General features: G+C 35.1%; 2 protein-coding genes across 7 annotated transcripts in view; one reads left to right on the plus strand and one right to left on the minus strand.

Moving 5' to 3' along the window:
- LOC131675209 (inositol hexakisphosphate and diphosphoinositol-pentakisphosphate kinase-like) overlaps positions 1 to 23921 on the minus strand; it is a 650144-nt gene that overhangs the window by 204050 nt on the left and 422173 nt on the right. The gene's annotated exons all lie outside the window — the stretch shown is intronic.
- Positions 6708 to 10541, plus strand: LOC131675212 (uncharacterized). The gene is made up of 2 exons (XM_058954124.1): positions 6708 to 7020; positions 10264 to 10541. The coding sequence occupies exons 1-2, from the start codon at positions 6708 to 6710 to the stop codon at positions 10539 to 10541; spliced, it is 591 nt and encodes a 196-aa protein (XP_058810107.1).

Consider the following 23921-nt stretch of genomic DNA (forward strand, 5'->3'; position numbering starts at 1 on the left):
ACGTGTTGTCTTCGTTACTTTCAAGTTCAATCTTAATTTCATCCCGAGGATTATCAAATATAGTCCAGAGTAATTCTTCCGTTGAATCTTTTCTTAAATTATAATTTTCTACAGTTGCTACTCGCTGAAATTTGTTTATCTTATCCGAGTTACGAGAAGCAACGCTTACTCGTTTCCCAAAGAAGCAGTGATTTCAAGATGTTACACTGTATCATCACTGATTTCCTCGGGGGAAACTTTAGGCTTGCGTTCTCGCCGTTTATTTTGTGCTTTTTGAGTAGAAGGATTGATAGAAATACTATTAACTTGGTGTTCATTCGTATGTTCTTTAGAAGCGTTACGGTTGCTTACATAATCATCATTATCGAATGAAGAAAGTACTCTAATGAATTCCGACATTTTGCGCACACTTTTAGCTTGCACTAGTAAGTGTACATCTTTATCGAAATGACGAGATAGCTTATCGATGAGTTCTTCCTCATCTAAGCTCTCGTTAATATTATATGCTAAATTTATTTTGCGAATTGCATAGTTATATCACGCATGATGTTTCTGCAGATTTCAACATTCCAGAATTTCTCTTTAAATAAACGCTCAAAATCATTAAAATTGTTAATCTCTCGTTGTACGAGATCATACCATGCAGAATTCACACCAGTCATTCACTGGGAAATTAGACAAAGCAACTGAGCTGTACTGCAATTACTCACTTGTAAATATCTTTTAAAATCATTTAAATACTTAATAGGACGATATTTGTAGCTATTATGAAACTTTGGTTACGTTAATATCGGTTGATTGAAAGTCTCTACTATAGTCTCATTAACCGTATGTTTTCTATTTTCATTGCCTTCGATTTCTCTATCTCTACTCGGAGCTCTGAAATGTTATATTTCATTTCGTTAATAATATTATCCTTACCGTGGATAATATCATTTAGATTTTCATCGCAACGTTCTTTTAATTGTTCAATAATTACATTTGAATCATTTAAATTGGACTTTAAAGTAGAGATCAATACTTCTTGTTCATTTACTTTGAATGTTAGTCTTTCGACTTTATTGCAAAGTTTATTAATCGTTTCTGAAATTGTAGCAAAATCGTTAAATAGTTTCGTTTGTTCAGAATCTAATTGTTTTAACTCCTCTACGACTGCTTTTTCTCATTCTCGAGTTTTTTTATCGTAATCATATAGCTCATCATCAAGAACATCATTATTTAATTCATTTAGAATCGCTTCTGAAGTTATCTCAGTTGATGTAAAAATGGAATATCGCTTATTTCCAGACATTTTGGTAGTAAGCTTAAATCGTTATCTCGATCAGAGAAATATTGAGAAAGTTAACACGTATAGGAATGTTCAATAATTGTTAAAATTTAGTTAACAACAAACTAATAAAGGATCATGCTACTATTCATAACTTCATGAGTATATTAAATTAATAGAGTAAGAAGTAAAAATCATTGTAAGTGTTCGTGCTAAATGTAAGTAATTATTCTGCTGGAACAGGCAAGGAATCTACCATAAACGTACACATATTATGTACAAACAACAAATCTTCGTGTAAGGTTCGAATGTTTCTTACTGTTATGTGGCTTTCCGTCGCGAATCGTGATTCTAACAGCCTAATTCTCTCTCTTAATTCCTGTACTTATTTTCTCAACGCAGCATTCTTGCGTTTAGCAAGTTTTAATTTTCGACTATTCGATATTACAAAATTTTGAATACGCACGCAACAATTTAAAGATCTTTCGCTCGAAAACTGTTTACAAATTTCAAAAGAGTCCCTGTTTGGGAGCCAAATGTAACGTTGGATTCTATCTCGCGTTAATCAAATAAATAGTTCGGACTCTTTCTATTATAGTTGTAATCGAGTTTCCGAGAGTAGCAAGAAGTTGACACGCATATATTCCATAAGAAATGAAATTTCAAAATTCGCCGAATAGAAAACACAATATTCGCTGTTTAGATGAATCGTTTTGAAATATAATTAAGTATCGTTGCATCTATCGGGGAGAAGCCCGACAGCGCCGCAACAAACACTCAATTCTATTTCTTAGCAATTAATGATTTTCTAGAGAGGAGATATCTAAGGCTTTTTCTCATCGTTTTACTACTTTTTGTCTAGTATTTTAAGAATAAGAGATTTCAGTACATCTGACTTAAAGAACTAAATTTTTCTCATGTTTAACGCAATCGTTTCTAATCCTAATTTAGACATTATCTTATCTGCTATAATACGACGCGTATTATTTTAATCGTTCTATACTTTTTAAAATCTTGTACATTATATATTTCCTTTTATCTGTACACTACCAGCGAATTGCTCCAAATCACGATGTTATACATTACCTTTTGTAAATGTTGAGCTACTCTCTCAACTATCTGTAGTGGGTCTTTACCCGAAATCAGGGAAATAAATACTACTACTAAATACTACTACTACTAAGTTTGACAATATCTGTAGTTCTCCCCTGCACATCACTTTTCTTTTCCTCCTTTTATTTTTTCAAAAATTATATAATCCGATATTGAGACCGAGATCAAGGCTTTGCATTCTAGAGGTTGTGATGGACTCACGGGAGAGATGCTTCTCTTTGAACTTGAAACTTTAGCCTGCAACCTTATCGAAATATTTAATAAGTCTACTGATACATCCACGTTTCCCACCACGTGGAAGGGCATCCTTATTCGTCTTCTTTCCAAAGTCAGATCTCCCCAGTCCCTTTCCCATACTAGACACATCACGCAGTTGTCTGAACCCTCTAAAATTTTCTAACTACTATTACAACGACAATTCTCTGATCATCTACAAGCTAATAATCTTCTAGACCCTCAACAGGCGGATTTCCGTAAGGAACACTCTATGAGATCGCCTTGGTGGGTATACTTGATGACATGAGGTTTGCCATTGATAGGAGACAAATGACCATCCTTGTCCTCCTTGATTTTTCGAAGGCCTTCGATAATATACCTCATGACCTGTTTGTTACTAACAAGGAAAGGTACCCTACCCGAACTCACCGATTTTGATGATTTTGATACATATTGTAGAACATAAAAAAATAAGAGACACGTATTTTTTTATCGGCTAATTTTCACTTTTAAGGGGTAAAAACCTCCCCTAAAATTAACCCCCAAAAAGCATTTCTTTAGTATCTCGGCTTAAAATTAATATTTTTCAGTGAAACGAATTGGATGTTATTTCTCACAAAAGGAGTAAGTATTTCATGGTGATTTGAAGAGTAAGGGTAGCATCCCCTATTTTTTAGGGGTTGAAAACATATTTTTTGGCATAATTTTATAATAAAAAAGTTTAAACCGACTAAAAAAATTGGAAAAAATGTCTAAACATCCATAATAACAAAATTTAGTTGACGTCTTTCGGTGTTTTAATAAATATTACCCCTAAGGGGGTAAACCATCTCTAACACAAAATAAGTATAAATATGTAATTCATTACATAATATATGTGGAAAGTTTGTATATACAGGTTTTTCAGGTCGCTGATTACAAACCTGTTATAAGATTTTGAAAATTTAAAATGGCGAAACCAATGTGGTGAACGAAAATATCGAAAAAAAATTTTAACTTTCATAAAAATTCCTTTATTGTAAATTTAACTTATAACGTATTTTTGTTTATAATATTAGAGTATAATAATAATAATCTACAATCTTTTATCTTTTACCATAGTGGATTTTATGTATTGAGCATAAAATATATTATTTTACGAAGTTTTTACAATAATGGTAGTCCTCATAAAAGTTTTTAAAGCACAATGCTTTTTTGTACCAACCACATCGCACAATTGCAATGTTTGTGCACCCTTCTATTTTACAATGTGTTGCACAAGACTTTCAGAAACTGGAATATATAGAATTATAAAATTTATCTGGTTTATCATTGACGGAACCGCTTTTATACCAGGAATATTTAAACAAATCTACATATCTCGGTGACGACAGTTGGTTGTAAACCAATAATTAAAGTTTAACTATATTATTTCTCACATGTAAATTCATATCATGATCCATTAACATTACATTATCAAAAAATGTTCGGACAAAGTTACTTGTTGTTAGTTTTGCAGATTTGGATTCTTCCTCGTACACGTTTTCTGATCTAAATATGTTTTGTTCTAGAATAGGGCCAAACTTGCCACTTGGTTCCACTAAAACTAGAAATAGCGGTGACAACAGTTGTCCAGCAGGTGATATTAGTGGCTATATAGACATTGCACTTGCTTTTCTCCGTCTACTGCTAATCTTCTTTCAGAATGCATTTCCAGCTCAAATTCTCTCTGATCTAAATTATACAAATTTTCGAGTCCAATCCTTGGTATACACGATTTAACGTCATCGATAAATGCTTCAGCTTTAGCCGTAAGTTCTGAACTACTTTCTAGCGTTTTTCTTGTTATGAACTTATTTATTTTCCTAGAAACTATTCTGTGTGCTTGCTTAAATTTGAGTAACTAATGTTTAGAAGATTTGAATCTAATATCATCAAAACCAATTTCTTTTTTAGCTTGTAAGGCCCATCTAATTATATCTTCAACATGGATAATTGAACCACTGTCGAGAGCTGCCTTAAACTTATCCAGGGTATACTGACAAATTTGTGCTACTTTTTCTCTATACGTGCCACCTTTATTAATTGAATGAGCCCAACGACATAGCTGACTAATAGATGATACTTTTTGAATATGTTTTGCACTGTTTTGAGACTTTAATTTTGCTTCGTTTTGCTACTTCTCCAAAAATCTACAGCTCTTTTTTTGTACTCAAAATATAGTTCTTCATTATCTGCTGTACATTGATTTGTTGATGCTATATCCGGATCAGGGAAATGATGTTACACTTCATCTTCAATTATTTCCGCACTATGGTCTTTATACTCTTCTTGAAAATCCAAAGAATCATCAGTAATCATTTCGACATCGTTGAAATCATGTGTTGCATCTATTAAAATTGGTTTTATTTTTTCGGCCAACTCTATTTCATGATAATTCGTGACACTATCTGGTATGTTTAACGCTTGAAAGTATGCTACTAATAAATTTAGAACGTTTAACGGATTAATTTTCATTTTTCAATCTGTGTTTTTGCATGTAAGGCATTTTCATAAAACGGCCGCCATTTTCTTTAAGGGGGGAGCCTGCTTTAGAGGCTTCAAAAAATCGATTTTTTTTTGTTACATAAATGTCTTCCTAAACTATCCAAGAATGTGTCCCTAAAATTTTAGAAGCATCCTCGAAATATTTTCGGAGTTATAAAAGAAATAGTGGGTAAGCGTCGAGCAGGTATACGAGCGGCCGGGTCGCTCGGAGCGCGCGCGCTCCGCCCCTTGATCTATTGTACGTATTATAATACAAAGGAATCACGGTCTTTCGAGACACTATAGATCCTTCGTAGGTCTTGCTGGAGCTATAGAAGGGATAAAAGTGTATATTATAAGCAGTATACATGAGCTGGCAGAGTCGGCTTGAGCCAAGCTGTATTGGCATTCGAGTTCAGTTTTGTTTTGTGTTTCGGTACGTGAACATCTTGAAATCATGCAGAGCTATCCGAAGGTAGTAAATATTCAACTGAACGCACTGGTAAGCCACGGAAGCGCAAATTCCATGGTAATCAGTTCGTAAATGTTTCGACATCTGACGATAAAGAAGCTAATACGAGCTGTAGTGAAAATAAATTGGCTTCAGCAACTACGGACGATGTCATAATTCATCCGTCACATTGCTATCGAATAATTGAGTTTGTCTCTGAATTTTTAGCAATTTCCGAAATAGTTATTTGTAATTCGGGTAAGCAGCGAATAACTTTTGCCGAAAGCAGCCATCGAGGTCTCGGATTCAAAATCGTTTTAGCGTGCAAATGCGGTAAACGAGAAATTCAATCTGGACCATTGATCAACACTGGCTACGAAATCAATAGAAGAATTGTGCTCGTCATGAGGCTTTTGGGTGTCGCACGAGAAGGCATTAACATTTTTTGTGGTCTTATGGACATATCACCAGGCTTAGCTAAATCGACGTATGATCAAATCGTGCAGCATCTGTATTCAGCGTCGAAAAAAATGTTTGACAGCGCCTGCAAAAAAGCCGTCGCAGAGGAAAAAAAACTTAACGTTAAAAATGGAAGACCAGCTGACCATTTGAAAGTATCGGGCAATGGATCTTGGAAAAAACGTGGCTTTACTTCATTATATGGTGTAACTACACTTATCGGGTACTACAGTGGCAAAGTGATCGATCTCATCGTTAAAAGCGGATATTGTCATACTTGTGCTCTCAAGAAGAATACATTGGACGACGATGAGTTTGAAGAATGATATCAAAACCATAAGGAAAATTGTTCTTCGAATCACGCCGGCTCGTCCGGAAAAATGGAAGTTGATTCGATAATGACAATGTTCTTGAGATCCATCGAGAAATTCGGAGTAAAGTACAGTAATTACATTGGTGACGGCGACTCCAAAACATTTCTTGGCATTCTGAACAGTAATCCATACGGCCCAGAGCTCACAGTGACAAAAAACGAGTGCGTGGGACATGTCCAAAAGCGCATGGGTACTCGTCTCCGAAACAAAAAAAAAACAAGAAAAGCTCGGTTGAAAGAAGCGGCTCACCGAGACTTTAATAAAAAAATTAACCATTTACTACGGTCTGGCCATTCGAAGAAACTTGAATTCTGTAGAAGACATGAAAAACGCTATAATGGCGACACTCGATCATTATTGCTCGACGGATGAATTACCTCGCCACGACCATTGCCCAGAAGGCGCCGACAGTTGGTGTGAGTGGCGCAAAGCCGAGGCAGCAAATAAACTGGCTGATTTTCAACATTCGCCACGTGTCATCGACGAAGAGGTTGAGAAGCACATTCGTCCTGTGTACGAGGAGTTATCTAACGACGATCTGCTAACGAGATGCTTGGGTGGACACACACAAAATGCGAACGAGTCGTTCAATTCCACTGTGTGGCGCATGACACCTAAATACCTTCACTCAGGCATTAACCTATTAAGGCCCAGGCCAAACCTGGGAAAGATAGCGCCAAACTAACTATGCTAATCGTAGCTAAATCGTAAAAAAAAATACCCGTGTTTTTTCTTTTGCCATTTTCAATTGTTTATAAAAAATTATTTAAACAAATTATCAAAAAGTTATTATTTTCAAAAAACTGATAGCGGCAATCGATTCTACGGGAAAAAACATGAAAGAAATGTATATAACGTTTTTTTGTCAGACGTCAATTTGTTAGTGTAAAATGGCTATAAACAATTGCAAGTCTGTCAGGTACCTGTGTATACGCCAAATCCCAAGCAAAATATATTGCCGATAGCGCCAAACTAACTATGCCAATCGTAGCTAAATCGAAAAAAAAATACCCCTGTTTTTTCTTTTGCCGTTTGCAATTGTTTATAAAAAATTATTTAAACAAATTATCAAAAAGTTATTATTTTCAAAAAACTGATAGCGGCAATCGATTCTACGGGAAAAAACATGAAAGAAATGTATATAACGTTTTTTTGTCAGACGTCAATTTGTTTAAGAAAATAGGACAGAAAGCTTTGAATTTTCACAAATTGTACATTTGGAAATTTGACTGACACAGTAATTGTTGGGTTACGAAGTTGCAAAGAGTTTGCAAAATTTTTTTTCTATTGAAACCGTGTTAGAGATCACGTTTGAGTGGCGGGCTAACGGTTTTATGTAATATTATGGATTCAGTTTTCATTACAAAAGTTTTTAGTATATTTGGACATTTCTAGTACATTTATAAATTTGACTAACATAGGTTAATTTTTGGGTTACTGAGTTTGCAAAATGTTTTTCTATTGAAACCGTGTTAGAGATCACGTTTGAGTGACGGGCTAACGGTTTCATGTAATCTTACAGATTCAGTTTTCATTACAAATATTTCTAGTATAAGTTGTCGTGTTGGGTAGTGATCTGATTTTTGTAGTCCCAATATAATTTTTTATTTATAATTGATAAGTGAAAATGCCAAGGCGTAGAGTAAAAGATTTAGCAAAATTAGTTGAGGAGGATGATATCGATGATTGTCAACATATAGATATAACTTTTATACCGGAAGATCATGAGAGCTCAGATGGAGATTCTGATTGCAATCTTGATGAAGATATTTCATCTCAAATAATTCCCACCGGCTCTTATGAACATGTCAAAAATACTTACACTAGTACGCAAAAATTATTAGAACATAATCATATCTATAAATGGCAAGAAGAGGCTCCAAGCCACTCTACAATTATGGATACTGATGATAACTTCAGTATTCAATCGATTTCGTGTTTATTTTCTAAGAACTCTGTAGAGTTATTTGAAATATATTTTTCAGATTCAATGAAAAAGTATATAGTTGAAGCTACAGCGGAAAATAATTTTGAACTTAGTATGATCGATCTAGAAAAATTTATGGTAATCTTAATGATTACTATAATAAATTCTAGGAAGAATCTTCGTGACTCTTGGTCAAGTAAATTAATTTTACAGTGTCCAGTCATATCTAATCTCATGACAAGGAATAGATTTGTTGAAATCAAGAGAAATATTAAATTTTATAAAAAGAAGGATGAGAATAAAAACGACAAAGTTTGGAAAGTAAGAACACTGTATGATTATTTTCGTCAAAATTGTATGCAATTTGGCTTTTTTGACTATAATCTATCAATAGACGAGATAATGGTCAAATATTATGGCAGATTCGGAATAAAACAATGTATACGAAATAAACCAATCCGATTCGGGTTCAAGGTGTGGGCACTTTGCTCCTCAGATGGATATATATATGAACTTGATATTTATACGGGAAAAGCTGGAATTGATGAAAGAAATCCTTTAGTTGCCGTCGGTTTGGGATCTAGAGTCGTCATGAAGTTACTTTCACCTCTATTAGAAGTAACTGACAAAGATGATCTTCGTAAATATCATATATATTTTGATAATTTTTTCACAAGTCCAGATCTGATGGTTCATTTAGATAAACTAGGATTATCAGCAACTGGGACTGTTAGACAAAACCGAGTCAAAGAAAAAGTTGAGATGCCAAAAAAAGCAGAAAGGGGTACAACTATGGCTTTGCACGATAGTAATTCAAATTTGAATTATATCACTGTTATGTACTCAAAACCTGTATCAGTTCTTTCAACGAAATATGGTGATGAGCCAAAAGTTGAAGTACAGAGATGGCACGAGTCATCTAAGAAGTCAATTCTCTTCCCTCGAGCGTTTTCAATGTATAATCGATACATGGGTGGAGTTGATCTGCATGATCAACATTGCAATACATTGACGCCTACAATTAAAAGTAAGAAATGGATGTGGTGTCTCTTTGTGAGACTTATTCAGGCAGCATTGACAAATTCTACCGTCATCTATAATAAGCTTCATCCAGAATTACCAAAGGGAACGAAAGACCTTGTGCAAGAAGTTTGCTAATATTATCTCGCTAAGTTTTCAAGGGACCGCCCTGTCAGACAAAAAAGACATAGTGATAGTTCATCAAACGAACACAAAATAAAAATAGGTAAGTACCTACATTGTGAGGTTTCATCGTGTAAAAAAAGAACTCAGCTGTACTGTGAACAATGTTCTAAAGTTGTATGCAATGATCACAAAAATGACCACATGGATGAAGCTTCATAGAAATTTGAATGTATTATAGAAAATCGCTATTTTACAGTTATTTGTTTTTGGAACAAATTGACATTTGACAAAAAAACGTTATATACATTTCTTTCATGTTTTTTCCCGTAGAATCGATTGCCGCTATCAGTTTTTAAAAAATAATACCTTTTTGATAATTTGTTTAAATAATTTCTTATAAACAATTTCAAACGGCAAAAGAAAAAACAGGGGTATTTTTTTTTTCGATTTAGCTACGATTGGCATAGTCAGTTTGGCGCTATCGGCAATAGATTTTGCTTGGGATTTTGGCGTATACACATGTACCTGACAGACTTGCAATTGTTTATAGCCGTTTTACACTAACAAATTGACGTCTGACAAAAAAACGTTATATACATTTCTTTCATGTTTTTTCCCGTAGAATCGATTGCCGCTATCAGTTTTTTGAAAATAATAACTTTTTGATAATTTGTTTAAATAATTTTTTATAAACTATTGAAAATGGCAAAAGAAAAAACACGGGTATTTTTTTTTTCGATTTAGCTACGATTGGCATAGTTAGTTTGGCGCTATCTTTCCCAGGTTTGGCATGGGCCTTAATAGGTTAAAATTGTCGAGATTGCTACCTACATCGCTGGAGGAATGTTCAATGAAGGCTACAGTGCAGTATTACAAACAATGCAGATATTAGACTTGAAAATTGGACAGCAATGCATGAATTTCTCTCGGCAAGCCGACCAGGAGCGCATCGCCCGAGAAAACAGACGCAATCTACTCGCGAGCAAAGAGGCCAGAACAGCTCCTAGACTCGAAAATCTCGACGAAAATCAGTTTTACGAAGAGTCTGAAGAACAAATGTATGGACCAGGAATCGCCGATTAGCATAGTTACGTGGTATGTTTAATAAAATTACGTTTTTTTATATACGAAAACTTTGACGCGCGATTTCTCGGTTTTGCATTTTTACGATTTTTCCTAATTGGCGGGAAAGATAGGAAAAAAACTAAACGTCCTATCGAAACGAGACAAAGTGGGTTTTATTTGGAATTGAATTTTGTTCAAGCTGAACCTAAAAAAACTTAAGAAAGTTAAGATTAACTAACTTTTTAAACAATCTAAAGTGCATTTCTTTTTAAAAAAAATTAATTTTTTGTTCATTTAGCGATAAATTGTTCAATTTTCACTTTTTTTTGAATTTTCTTGGTTTACCTAGAAACTACACTATTGGAGAATGGAAATTTTATCTGATTTTTTGTTTCAGATGAAAATTGCGATCTGCATTTTTCCCGCCGCACGACAACTACAGAGTGGAGGCGCCTCGGCCGAATGCTTCTACGAGCCACAATATAATCTGTATTTCAATAAAAAAATTTAAGAAGACTCTTGAAACATGTTATAATAAACCCTGAAAGTTTCATCCCAATCGGATATTTCATTCCTCCCCCAAAAAATTCTCGAAAAAATCGATTTTTTGACGCCTCTAAAGCAGGCTCCCCCCTTAAAATAATTTTTCGAAAAACCCTTCTGAACCAACAATTTTCTGTAATAAAATACAATTTTTAACTTCTTTTAAAAAAATCACCAAAAATCGCGTGTTTTATCACTTTGAAAACAGACATGGCACCTTCAGCGAACTCATATTAGTTAAAAATTTATTTCACACTTTAAATAATCATCTTTTCATTAGTTACACTTTTTGTTCTGGTGAAAATATAAGGCCTATTGTGTAGGAGTCGTGCCCAAAATGAATGATAAGTAACTATAACGATAGTATTCTTACACTCGTAATCGCTGAACAAAAGACTGTACTGGTCTAAACATTTTTATTTCTGAAGGAAATTTGAAAAAAAAATGATAAATTTTTTTTCGTTACAATAAATTTTCGATACAAGACCAAACAAAACAGTATCTTTTCTAGACGAGCCCCTTGAGCGGTATCGAGTTTAATTTGAAAAAGAAAAAATACAAAAGTTTATTTATTCATTTTATATGAAACGTAATAATTACTGAAAAGATGTTCAAAAAGTGAATAAAATACTTACGTATTTTAAAAATAATCATTTTTAAACTAATTATTTTTTAATTTTAAAATTTATAGAAATTTTTAACTTTTATTCACTTTGAAATTTTGTGACGAGAGCAAGCCATGCGCTTTCTCCCTCCTTCTCCACTCGGCAAGGCTTAGTGGCCAACGTTGAGCGCATTAAAGTATGCGCCGAACACTCGGCCTTTTTGTTTCAGCGCCAAGGACGGGCCAGCGGAGCTGAGCGCAAGAAAGAGTTGAGGAGCGCGGAGAGAGTGACAAAGAGAGAGAGAGAGAGAGAGAGTGAGCATTAGGCCTATGCAGGGTTAGGCAGGCGCGTGACCAATAAGCGGCGCGTCGCGTACCGCCTATCTAATAGGTCAAGAAGGGATGGGAGCAAGCGCTGCTGAGCGGCAGCGAGACGATCAGCGTAAGAAAAAATGCGTGCGTAAGTTAGTCCAGTTTTGAGCAGAGAGTGTAGTTTTGGATAGCTGGAAGGAAGGCCAACTCTACCGGCAACAAGTTTGTCTGCGACTACAGCCAGCCTCACCTGCAAGAAGAGCCAACATCGCCTGCGGATACATCGCCTGCAGATACTGGGCCTGCGGAAACGACCAACGTCGCCTGCAGATACTTGGCCAGCGACAACAGCCAGCATCGCTAGCAACATTCTAACCAGCAGCGACGACCGGTATTTCCTGCAGCAGCACATCGCTTAAAATCCACGACGTTGCGAGGAGCATCGGATAAAATGTCAAGCCTTCTTTCTTTCTTTCTGCACTCTCTCTCTCTCTCTGGTGATGCGACGACCGGTGCGCATTGAGTAAGATAGCCAGGCATTCACGTGCCGGCTATCTGGAGGTTCGCGCTTAGTTTTAATTTGTATTAGTGCTAGTTGCGACCGGCGAATTGTCAAGGCGCTCACGTGCCGGGCAATTCATCCGATACAAGGTTTTGCGTAAAATTTAAATAAATTTGTAATAGGATAAGTGTGCGATTCTTTATTAGTTAGGATAAACCGTGAAATATTTATTTCTGATTATCCTAAGTTGTTCTTTCGTTCTATTTATTCGTTAGTTGGTCAAGATTATATTATGCGCGCGTATGTTTAGTGTGAATAATTGTTAGTCGTAATAGGTTGTAAGTTTAATTTGACCTATCTTTGTGTAGTTTATTTTATGACCTTCCCTCTCTTTTCTCCCTCAATTGCCGTGAGCGAAAGTGCCTCACTTACCCCGCAGAAGAATTGATGACAGCGAGAGAATTTTGTCACAATTGAGTAATGTAAATCTATATAAAATCACTAAAGAAAATTTTGTACAACTGTGTAATACCACTGATAAACAAAAAGACGTACTATTCGTACTTTCCGACATCGAACTAGAATACCCATAAAACTCACTCACTGCCGAAAAAATAACACAGGCTGCTGAGGTAAACACTCGATGAAAATAATCTAAAAAAAGAATACACCGATTCGCACATATTATCAACATCTTTTATAAGTGAAAGACATTTATCTGTGGAATTATCATTAAATGTATGATAACATTGATTAAACTAATGAATGTATATACAATTCCCTTTCAATAACAACGTGTTCTTTAAATGCAAATGAAGTTCGAATATTAATATTCTTTTATGTATTTTTATCAATAACAAAAATTATTATAGTAATATAATACTAATAATAATAATAATAAGAATAAGCATAATTGCAATAGCAATAATAACAGTAATACTGATAATAGCAATGATAATCAAAAATAATAATAAGAATAATATTTATTATTGAATTTAGATTTTTTCATAAATTCAGTAAATCGTATAAAATAGTATTATTATGGAATACCAGACTGTAAATATTTTACTATAGATAGAATAACACAGGCCAACAAGGTTTCAGAACCAGAGACCAGACCTAGTACATCCGAAGGATTTTGGTGCGCTGAATCCAAATCTGAGCTCAGAATTGCGCCAGCACGTCAGGATTTTGAGATATCCTAACCTAAATGTGCGAAAATCATATTTTTTGGCTATATTCAGTACCTTATAACATTGTGAATAAATTTTTTTATGCAAAACTGACAACGACATCTGAAAGAGCAACTCTTGGCCGATAAAATGCATTACCGATTTTTTTATGTCTTTTTCCAGCAGAGATACCGTCAATTGAAATGTGCCATTTATCAATTGATTTATACTGGAGTATGAAAAATCTTGATTATTTTTGCAATCTTCAGTAGTAGGAAAAACTTACACTGGCATATAAAGGTCTACCATTGTACTAATTTACGGCGAATCTAGCTGAATTTATTAGATGCACTCTAAAATGGCAGCTATAAATTTAAGGCAGGCTAAGGCAGATGGTTATGACCTAAATGCACTGAAAATCCTATAACTCTAGAACCAGCGACAGATTAACTTAAGTGCGCTATAACCTGCAAGCTTAAAACCATGACAGGTTTGCCTAAGTGCGCTATAACCTACACTCAGCTTAAAACCACGACAAGTTAACCTAAGCGCTCTATGACCCGCGAGAGGTTAAGCAAAGTGCGTTATAATACGCGGCTGGTTAACTCAAGTGCGCTATAACCTGCAAGCTCAAAATCACGGCAAGTTAACCTAAATTCGCTATAACCTGCTACAGGTTAATTTAAGCGCGCTATAATCCGCAACAGGTATATTAAGTACGATATAACTTGCAAACTAGAATCCACGACAGTATAACTTATATGCACAGTAACCTTCGAGCTCTAGACCACTACAGGTGAACTTACGTTCGCTATGATCTGCGAACGCTAAACTCACAACAGGTTAAACTAAATGCAGTGAACAGTGAGGGTCAAGCACAGGACAAATTAATTTAAGTGGACTGTAATCCATAGTATTTCAACCTAAGCTCCAATGTAGTTAGAGAGGTTACACTAAGAAGCTGACAATCTTTAGAATGTATATATTTTTAAACCTATAACCGCCAATTCTGTGATATTACGCTTTTTTTTTTGTGAAAACGTTGGCGCTTCATTTCAAACGATCGTTGAAGAGATTTACGTTTGTGACTAGTAGGGTTATTATCATCCCTTTTCAATGATCAGCAGTAGTCGGCCATCATTTTTTCGTCCTACCTTCCTTGGTAGGACGAAAAAATGTGTTGTTCCTTTTGTTTAAAGTCTTGGTGAAATCGTTCACCCATCTCCACAATAAGTGCTCTAAGATTTTCTGGGAAATAGTACAAATGAGAATGAAGGAAGTGTATTTTAAGGCTCATTAGACAACCTATTTTTCGGAAATTCTGTAACATGTTGGACACAATAGTTTCAAACTGCGGGTCTCGATTATTGCCTAAAAATTTTTTTGTAACATCTTTGAAGCTCAACCAAGCATTCTTTTCAAGGAGAGTCGTGGTTTCGATAAATGTATCATCTTTCATGAGTTTTCGTATATCAGGCCCAACGAAAATGCCTTCCTTAATTTTTGCATCACTCAATTTCGGAAATGTGGCTTTCAAATGATTGAAACATTTACCTTCTTTATTCAAGGCTTTCACAAACTGTTTCATTAAACCTAATTTGATGTGAAGTGGTGGCAGTAATACTCTCTCTCTATCAACAACACCTACGTAGGATACATTATGAGAACCTATTTTCCATGCTGATCTTGTGGGCCATTTTTTTGTTACCCAATGCTTATCTCTTGCACGGCTCTCCCAAAGTCAGAGGAAACACGGAAATTTGGTATTTCCCAACTGCAAGCCAACTATAAGATTCATCATCTTAAAGTCACCACAAACAAGCCAATTGTGAGTCTTGTAATTTATTTTTTCAAGTAGAAATTGAAAACTATTGTATGATTCTTTTAGTGCAATTGAGTGACCTACAGGAAGTGCCGCATACTCATTTCCGTTGTGTAGTAACACAGCTTTGAGACTTTGTGTGGAAGAATCAATGAAGAGACGCCAGTTTTCTGGCTTATACAAATCTTGGATATACAAGTTAACCAATTCTTCGATGTTATTACAGTATACACATCCTCCATTGTAAAGTATTTCATGAACGCCTCTTCTCGGTTTCTGTAAATTGACACTTTTGTTCCAGGTCATAATAGCTTCCTTTCTTGGAGTCTTGAAGCACAGAGTTCATCTTTATCCTTTGGAAGATTGAGGTCTCGAATAAAATCATCTAACGAACTTTGGTCAAAAAGCTTAGGACTCTCGTCATCAGAACTATCTTCAAAAGAGACATCTTCAGTTGTATCAATATCCATCGGTTCAACTTTTGCCGAACCAACTTCTATTCCGGGTTTACTTACTTTTCCTACTTTGGCTGGTGTTACACTCGCTACCGCAGGGTAGATGATTTTATTTGAATTTTGTTTATTGAAACCCGTTGTATTACATAAGCAGAAGTAACAATCAGTTTCATGGTCCTTGGGCTCACGCCAGATGGTCGGTTTAATAACAGTCATATTGCTTCTATTATCATCCCACTTCAACATAGCAAGTCTGCAAGAATTACAAATTGAAGATGGTACCCATGTCTTATCTAAATTGTCGATCGGAACCTTATAACATTTCATATATAGAGTTTTGATTGAATCATTAATCGATCGTCGATAAGAAGTTGTTTCAAACTTCCCACAAACATAACAAAATGTATAAATTTTTCTTGCACAAGGGCTTCTGGAAATCATTTTTCTTATAATAAATAACAAAAAGGATAAAAAATGTTCTTATGATAAATATTTTTATAATAAATAAAGTAGAAGAAAATAAGATAATAGCATTTCCAGGAAATTCAACCGTTAGCCCGCCACTCAAACCTGATCTCTAACACGGAAGGATTAGCATGTCACAAAATCAGTTATCTCAGCTTTCACCTATCTCAGCTTCAGCATACAATCATACATTTCAAGTTACGTAATATTCTACATCATCTATCTACAGGATTTCAAAAACGAATGAAAGATTTCACGGTTTTTGATTCCGCTGATCGTATCGGATATCAGATTTTCAAAACTTATTTTATTCAAGCAATTTGTTTAAACAAATTTTTGCACAATTGAATATTTTTGCAAGTTGCACCTCATTTGCATGGTTTTAGGGGTCACTGATTACGAGTTTGATGTCAGATTTGTGAATTTAGATTTATTTAAACAATTTATTTAAACAATGTTGCAAGACTCAATGTTTTTCCAAGTAGCACGTACTTTTGCTGATTTTTGAGGTCTCTGGTAATGAATCTGATATCAGATTTGCAAAATGTATTTTATTTAAAAAATTTCTTTAAACAAATTCCTGTATAATAGAATATTTTTGCAAGCTGCACCACATTTCCATGGTTTTGGGGGTTACTAGTCACGAGTTTGATGTCAGATTTGTACATTTAAATTTATTTAAATAAATTATTTAAATTTTTAATTCTAATATTTGTCTGTCTGTCACAGGCCGACAAACTTCAGAACCAAAACTATACATAACGCACCCGAAGAATTTCGATGCGCTAAATCCCAATCCCAGCTTAGAATTGCGCCAGCACGTCAGTATTCCGAGATATTCTAGAAGGCTATAATCTGCGTGGCCAAAATCCTAAATCCGTTAACCCAAAAACCCCCGACCCCTTAACCTTTAACTGCCCCCTTAACCTTAAATCTGTTAACCCTGTAGCCCTGAAATCTATGATGTTATAACCCTCGATGCCGTTACGCAAATCCCTTAATGCCTGAGCCCAGTAATTTGCGCCACAAGGAATCTAGGGCTATTGTATCGCAGGTTACAGGATTCCGAGGTGAAGAAATTCGGGGTTAAGTTGGCAGGTTTTATTGCCACGCTTGTTATAACCTTCTTGGGTTAAAATATTTGGGGTTAAGGGGACGGGGATTATTGCATCGAAGGTCACAGGGCTCGGGGTTTAAGGGATTTAGGGTTAAGTGGGCAAGGTTGATTGCCCCGCAGGTTACAATGCTCCAAGATCAGGGATTTGAGTTATAATAGTCGAAATTCATTGCGTTGCCGTATAAACCAATTGATAAGTAGTACATTTCAATTGACGATAAAAGAAGACATAAACTAAAGATTGTTAGTGCTTTTGTACGATAAGAATTGCTTTTTAGATGCCGTTGTCCCAAAAAAACTTGATTTTCGCACTTTTAGTTTAGGATATCTCAAAATCCTGATGTACTAGCGCATTTCTGAGCTCGGAGTTGGATTCAGCGCGCCAAAATCCTTCGGGTGTACTATGTCTGGTCACTCGTTCTGGTGTGTCGCAGTATAAACAAATTCATAGGTGTTAAATGTCAAACGACGATATCTACATTACCAAAAGACATAAAAATAAAAATCGGTAGTGCATTTTGTAGGCCAAGAGTTGCTCTTTCAGATACCGTTGTCAGTTTTGCATGAAAAAATTTATTCGCAATGTTATAAAGTACCGAATATAGCCAAAGTACGTGATTTTCGCACTTTTAGGTTAGGATATCACCAAATTCCGACGTGCTGGCGCAATTCTGAGCTCGGATTTGGATTCAGCGCATTAAAATCCTTCGAATATATCATGTCTGGTCTCTGGTTCTGAACCTTTGTCAAATTTTGTTGGCCATGTGTAATCATTACTTCGAGAATTCATCTAAAAAACATTTGGCTTACGAAATAATTGTAACAATGAAAAACTCCTAAGTTTGACAAGATTAAAATTTATTATTAAAGGTTGATAAACTAATTTTATTAACCTATGTTTTTTCATTTGCAAAAAAATGTGGACTTTTTGAATTTATAAAATTATATAATTACGAAATTTATGAAATACTTTATAATTTGTGAAATTACTTTTGTAATTATGCTAATTTATAAAAGCAGAAAAATAAATAATCTTTGATTGAAACATAAAACGAGACGTTATTTGTTACATACAAAATGAAATATCGATAATATGTCTATACTCGTGTCTATGGTAAAGTATAGGCCTTCGGCCTGTCTGGAGGTTAGGGGTTTGGAGTCGTTTGGTTAAAAAGCACAACCATTTAGCCTATTTATTGTTTAGGGATTAGGGCTTAAGGCTCTTTAGTTCACATGTATAGGCTACAAAGATAACACATTTGTAAACAAGTTTTTATGAAAGTTAAAATTTATTTTCGACATTTTCATCCATCGCATTGGTTCCACCATTTTAAATTTTCAAAATCTGATAACAGATTTGTAAAGAGCGATCTCGATAACCCGTATATACGTATACCCGTATATACGTATACCCGGATATACAAATATTATAGATTGAAGTATACTTATAGTTGATTTGTGTTAGGTTAGGGGTAAAAAAACTTAATTTGTTTATTATAGATGTTTACAAATTTTTTCCAATTTTTTTAGTCGCTTAAAACTTTTTTATTGTATAAAATTTTTTTTTCGATATTTCCATCCGCCATATTGGTTCCGCCATTTTAAATTTTCAAAATCTGATAACAGATTTGTAATCAGCGACCAGAAAAACCTCTATATACAAACTTTTTACGAAATATTATGTATTGAATTACATATTTATAGTTATTTTGTTTTAGGGGTGGTTTACCCCCCTTAGGGGTAATATTTTTAAAACACCGAAGGACGTCAACTAAATTTTGTTATTATGGATGTTTAGACATTTGTTCCAATTTTTTTAAGTCGGTTTAAACTTTTTTATTATAAGATTATGCCAAAAAAATATGTTTTCAACCCCTAAAAAATTGGGGATGCTACTCTTCAAATCACCATGAAATACTTGCTCCTTTTATGAGAAATAACATCCAATTTGTTTCACTAAATAATATTAATTGTAAGCCGAGATATTAAAAAAAATGCTTTTTGGGGGTTAATTTTAGGGGAGGCTTTTACCCCTTAAAAGTCAAAATTAGCCGTTAAAAAAAAATACGTATCTCTTATTTTTTTATATTCTACAATATGTATCAAAATCATCAAAATCGGTGAGTTCGGGTTGGGTACCTTTCCTTGTAAGATCAGAGCTTGTCATGTTGGTGATTCTGTCCTTCGATGGTTCTTTAGCTACCTAGCCGAAAGAATGCAGGCTGTTATTGACCTTGAGGACTCCGTTTCTCAGTGGTTACGTGCTCAGACAGGTTTTCCGCAAGGAAGCGTCCTTGGTACGCTATTGTTTGCCATTTTCATTAATGACCTTCCACAAGTACTTTTTTTCTGCAAGCACTTAATTTATGCTGATGATACCCAGATTTATCATCACTGCGTCCCTTCCCAGACTGTAGAGGGGCTTGCAAAGGTTCAATTGGATGCTCAGACGATTGCGGACTGGGCGCGAGCAAACGGTCTCCAAGTGAACGTTGCCAAATCAAAGGTTTTGTTGGTAGCGAACGTCATGTCCACTCTATAGACCTAAACTCATTGTCCAGGCTTAAGGTTGATGATGTTCAGATACCATTCTTAAAATTTAAAATCAGTCAAAAGCCTAGGACATATTATCACCTCAACTCTTCAATGAAAACCTCACATTTCCGACATTGTTAAGAGAGTTCACCTTGGCTTAAATTCTTTGAAATTCAATAGAAGGTCACTCACCATTAAGTGACCTTTTTGTAACCAACCTTTTTGTCTGAACCACTTTTTGTAATCATTGTTTCTTTTGCAATCCTTTTACATAAATATTTCTAGAATTATGTAAATGACTGTTTAGTACACGTAGGAAAATTTTATATGGTATAATGCCAGATCTCCACAATATACCATGATGAAACATTTCTAAGGCTTTTTTCACTTTACGACATATGATAGAAAGCTTAAACCAATGATGCGGTGGTTTAAAGAAAAGTTGACATCAACAGTTGGAAAAGTATCACGTAACGGGGTGGATTAGCTGGTACAAAATGGGTTTATTAAAAAACAAACTCCTACGATGCAACCGCCACGATAAATACGTATGAGAATAAGTGTATTCGCCTTTACGTTTGATACTTTAATTCCGATGTCTTCTTTCCAACCGAGTTAAACTCACCTTAAGTCACCTGACTTGTGACACTCGATGTATCTTAGGTGTGAGTGACATAATGTTTATTCCAACTAATTTCCTAGATGAAATCAGTTTAAAATTTAACCGGTGATAGATCCGTTAAACTAAAAGGAAAAGAAATAACGTAATGCAACGAATGAAATTAATGTCGTTTATCTCTAATAAACTACAGTCTTTGACGGGCCGAAAAACTAACGCACGAGAATAGGATTTACAATGTTTAATAATAATACGGGGAAAGAGAGAGAGAGAATTCAAAATTCGACAGCGAAAACTATCGCTCGGCGCAAACACACAACTACGGCGCAAGCAAACACAAATATTTTCGTAAATATATTGTCTCGCAGAAAAAGAGAGATGCACCCTATCCTGCGGTGCAATTACGGTGATCAGTCGTAATTGTTGAAGCAAATCGAATGTTGGTGCTGCTCTGGAACCAACTGCGCCGCCTCGCTCACGAAGAACAATTGTTTCTCCGATAAATGCTGCTTCTCACTTGCTGCTGTGTTTTGCTGCTACTGTAATCTGCTTTCGACCAGTCACGCACGTATCCAAACAACTAGAACTTTTGGATAATCAAAACGGCAAAATACAGGGAAAACTAATTGGCGGTACTTTCACAAGTAACAGCTGAGGCTTAACTGGAACCTTAAACTCTGGCCCGTTCCCTCTCTATCTTAGACGTTCGCTCTATCATCGCGAGTGCTACCGAATCGCGAACGTATCGATTGATTGAATCGACTACCATTGCAATCAATATATAAAGATAAATAGGCGAGTTCTTTACGTACAAAAGACTCGTTTAAACCTTGAAAGCCTTGAATATCTAATACATAATTCATTTGAAAAGATGAAGAAGTTAATGTGAAATCTACGAGATACCAAAGTCGTTATGAGAGTACATACATGTGTTTGTTTTATATAAAGCCCATACCTCCCATTCGAAAGTAGAGGGCGTCATAGTCATCATACCTACCTACCCTGAGTTATATAGTATGATTATAGGTAGTTTGGATTAAATTTCAACAATGTATATATTTTAATTTCTTTTTTATTGAAAAGCATTGTGTACATTAATTACATAATGCCTTGTTAATTTTAAACTAATTATTTAACATCACCACTAATTGGATTATATTGTATAATACGATCGCTTAATATTAAGCAGTAGACCGCAATATCTTCAGGAAAAACGGTCCGAGTTTCAAATTCTAGCCGAACATCGACTGATGTAATTTTTAATGTTTCATTTTGTTTGCCATTAGCGGTACTATATTAATCAAATCTTTTTTATTGAGTAACGGCTCATTTTCTTTACCACAGTAAACGTTTTGAAAATTAGTATACGTATCGTAGAGAACAGCATACTGAGTTTGATTGATATTCAAATTGAGATTTCCATATAGATAGCATTGTGAATTGAGAAATAGCTTCACATTACTAATATTACAATGATCAAAATTACTAAAATTAACAGTCGTGAACTTTTACATATAGTTTGAAAAGCTAAAATAACATAGCGAGGCTTTTCCAATCGATTGGAAGTCTTAACACTCCAAACACGCTTTGATGTACGAGGTAATTTTGGATACTCATACATTTCCTAAGTACGATAACTCAATGTAATAGCACGATCTTGTCCAATCTGATTGAGTAATTTGATTTTTAATTTGTCCGTAACCATCACATATGGCAGCAACCATTCAACATTAGTTAAAGTAATTCTTGATTTTTCTGAAGCAGCAGGATTCCCTACTGGAGTACTTAAAATAGCATTCAAATTATCTTTTGATCTTGTGAAAATAAGTTCATGCTTGACATTGGCTACAATGTTCCGATAATCTTCAGCAAAGCCCATCAACAAACTAAGAGGGATAGTCACATCAAAAAAACCTAGAGCATTACATATTAAAACTTCATTGTTATCACCATTCCATCCGGCATTTTCAGCGATTTGAGTAAGTGTAACGTTTGAGTCTTGTCTCGCGTTATCAAAATAATAGTTCGGACTCTTTCTGTTGTATTCGTAATCACTTTTCCGAGAGTAGCAAGAAGTTGACACGTGTATATTCTACTAGAAATGAAATATCAAAATTTGTCGAGTAGCAAACGCAAAGTTTTCTATCTCGATGAACCGTCTTGAAATACAATTGAGCGTGATTACATCTATCGGTGAGAGGCCCGACAGCGCCGCAACCAATACTCAATTTAACTTCTCAACAACTTATAAATTTGAAGGGAGGAGTCTCTAAGGCTACTTTTTTCTTATAAGAGAGTTAGTCTTATGAGTGGAGCGCTCAGGTATCGTAAGGAGAGAAATTAGCAGGCTAACCACTGAATAAAGAAAGTCTCAGGAAATTACTGAGCCTTTATTTCTAATCAATGCTCGCGCTGCTAAGCAAAGTAGGATAGTGAATCCACTTGCCGCAGCGACGAACGAATTTATACTTGCGAAATCCGCTCCTTTCTACGTTTGGTAGCCCTTATCACGCTATTTTTGAAATTGATACAAACTTTGCACATGTTTTGTCGCAAAATGGCTCGATCGAATTTGCAATTTTATGATTTAAAAAATTAAATATGAAATAACGAGTTTTTTTAACATAAATCGTTTCTCGAGGAAAAATCGCCTTTTAGAGTTATAGGTAATACAATTTGATAATCAAAGAACGCCAATTTTACAATAAATTTTCGGAAAATTTTTACATCAAAAAATCGCTTATGATTAGGGGAACATTATTCAAATTAAAAACGATTAATATAGCTATCCAATTTTGAATAATAATTAAACAACGAATTTGCAAATTTCTTTTTTAGCCATTTATAATCAGCAAATTAGTGACAATCATCATCATGAATTTTACAGATATGTACAGTCGACTTGTTCCGGACAAGTAACTGTTTCGGGAATAGACACTCATTAGTGCCCGTTATAGTTCGAAGACGTTGGGTTTTCCCAGCACATGCCGAAAATGTGTGCAAACGCGTTTACGGGGAGCTTTGGCGCTGTCGATGGAGCGCGCGCGGATTGTAAAGATAAACGAACTAATGAGGGTGCGGTAGAGAGCATGTGTGCCGCACGTTTCTGATCGATGACGATGTCGCGGCGAGATAGCGCAGCTACATTTGAAAATTTAGATTTACGGTCGCGTTTTGGAAAATCTGAGAAAACAGATGTCTTCCTGTCCGTGCGCCGCCGCAGGGTACTAAAACGGTCAGCGAGCGCCAGGA

The sequence above is a fragment of the Phymastichus coffea genome, unplaced genomic scaffold, assembly GCF_024137745.1.
Source record: "Phymastichus coffea isolate CEN01 unplaced genomic scaffold, Cenicafe_Pcof_1.1 PCOF00017, whole genome shotgun sequence".
In the NCBI taxonomy this organism is placed as follows: domain Eukaryota; kingdom Metazoa; phylum Arthropoda; class Insecta; order Hymenoptera; family Eulophidae; genus Phymastichus; species Phymastichus coffea.

What these genes read in the sequence shown, in the direction of transcription:
- LOC131675212 (XM_058954124.1), top strand. Translation starts at nt 6,708, where the DNA reads ATGAAAAACGCTATAATGGCGACACTCGATCATTATTGCTCGACGGAT. An exon ending in TAAATACCTTCACTCAGGCA is followed by an intron (nt 7,021 to 10,263) that starts TTAACCTATTAA and finishes GGCCTTAATAGG; the next exon opens with TTAAAATTGTCGAGATTGCT.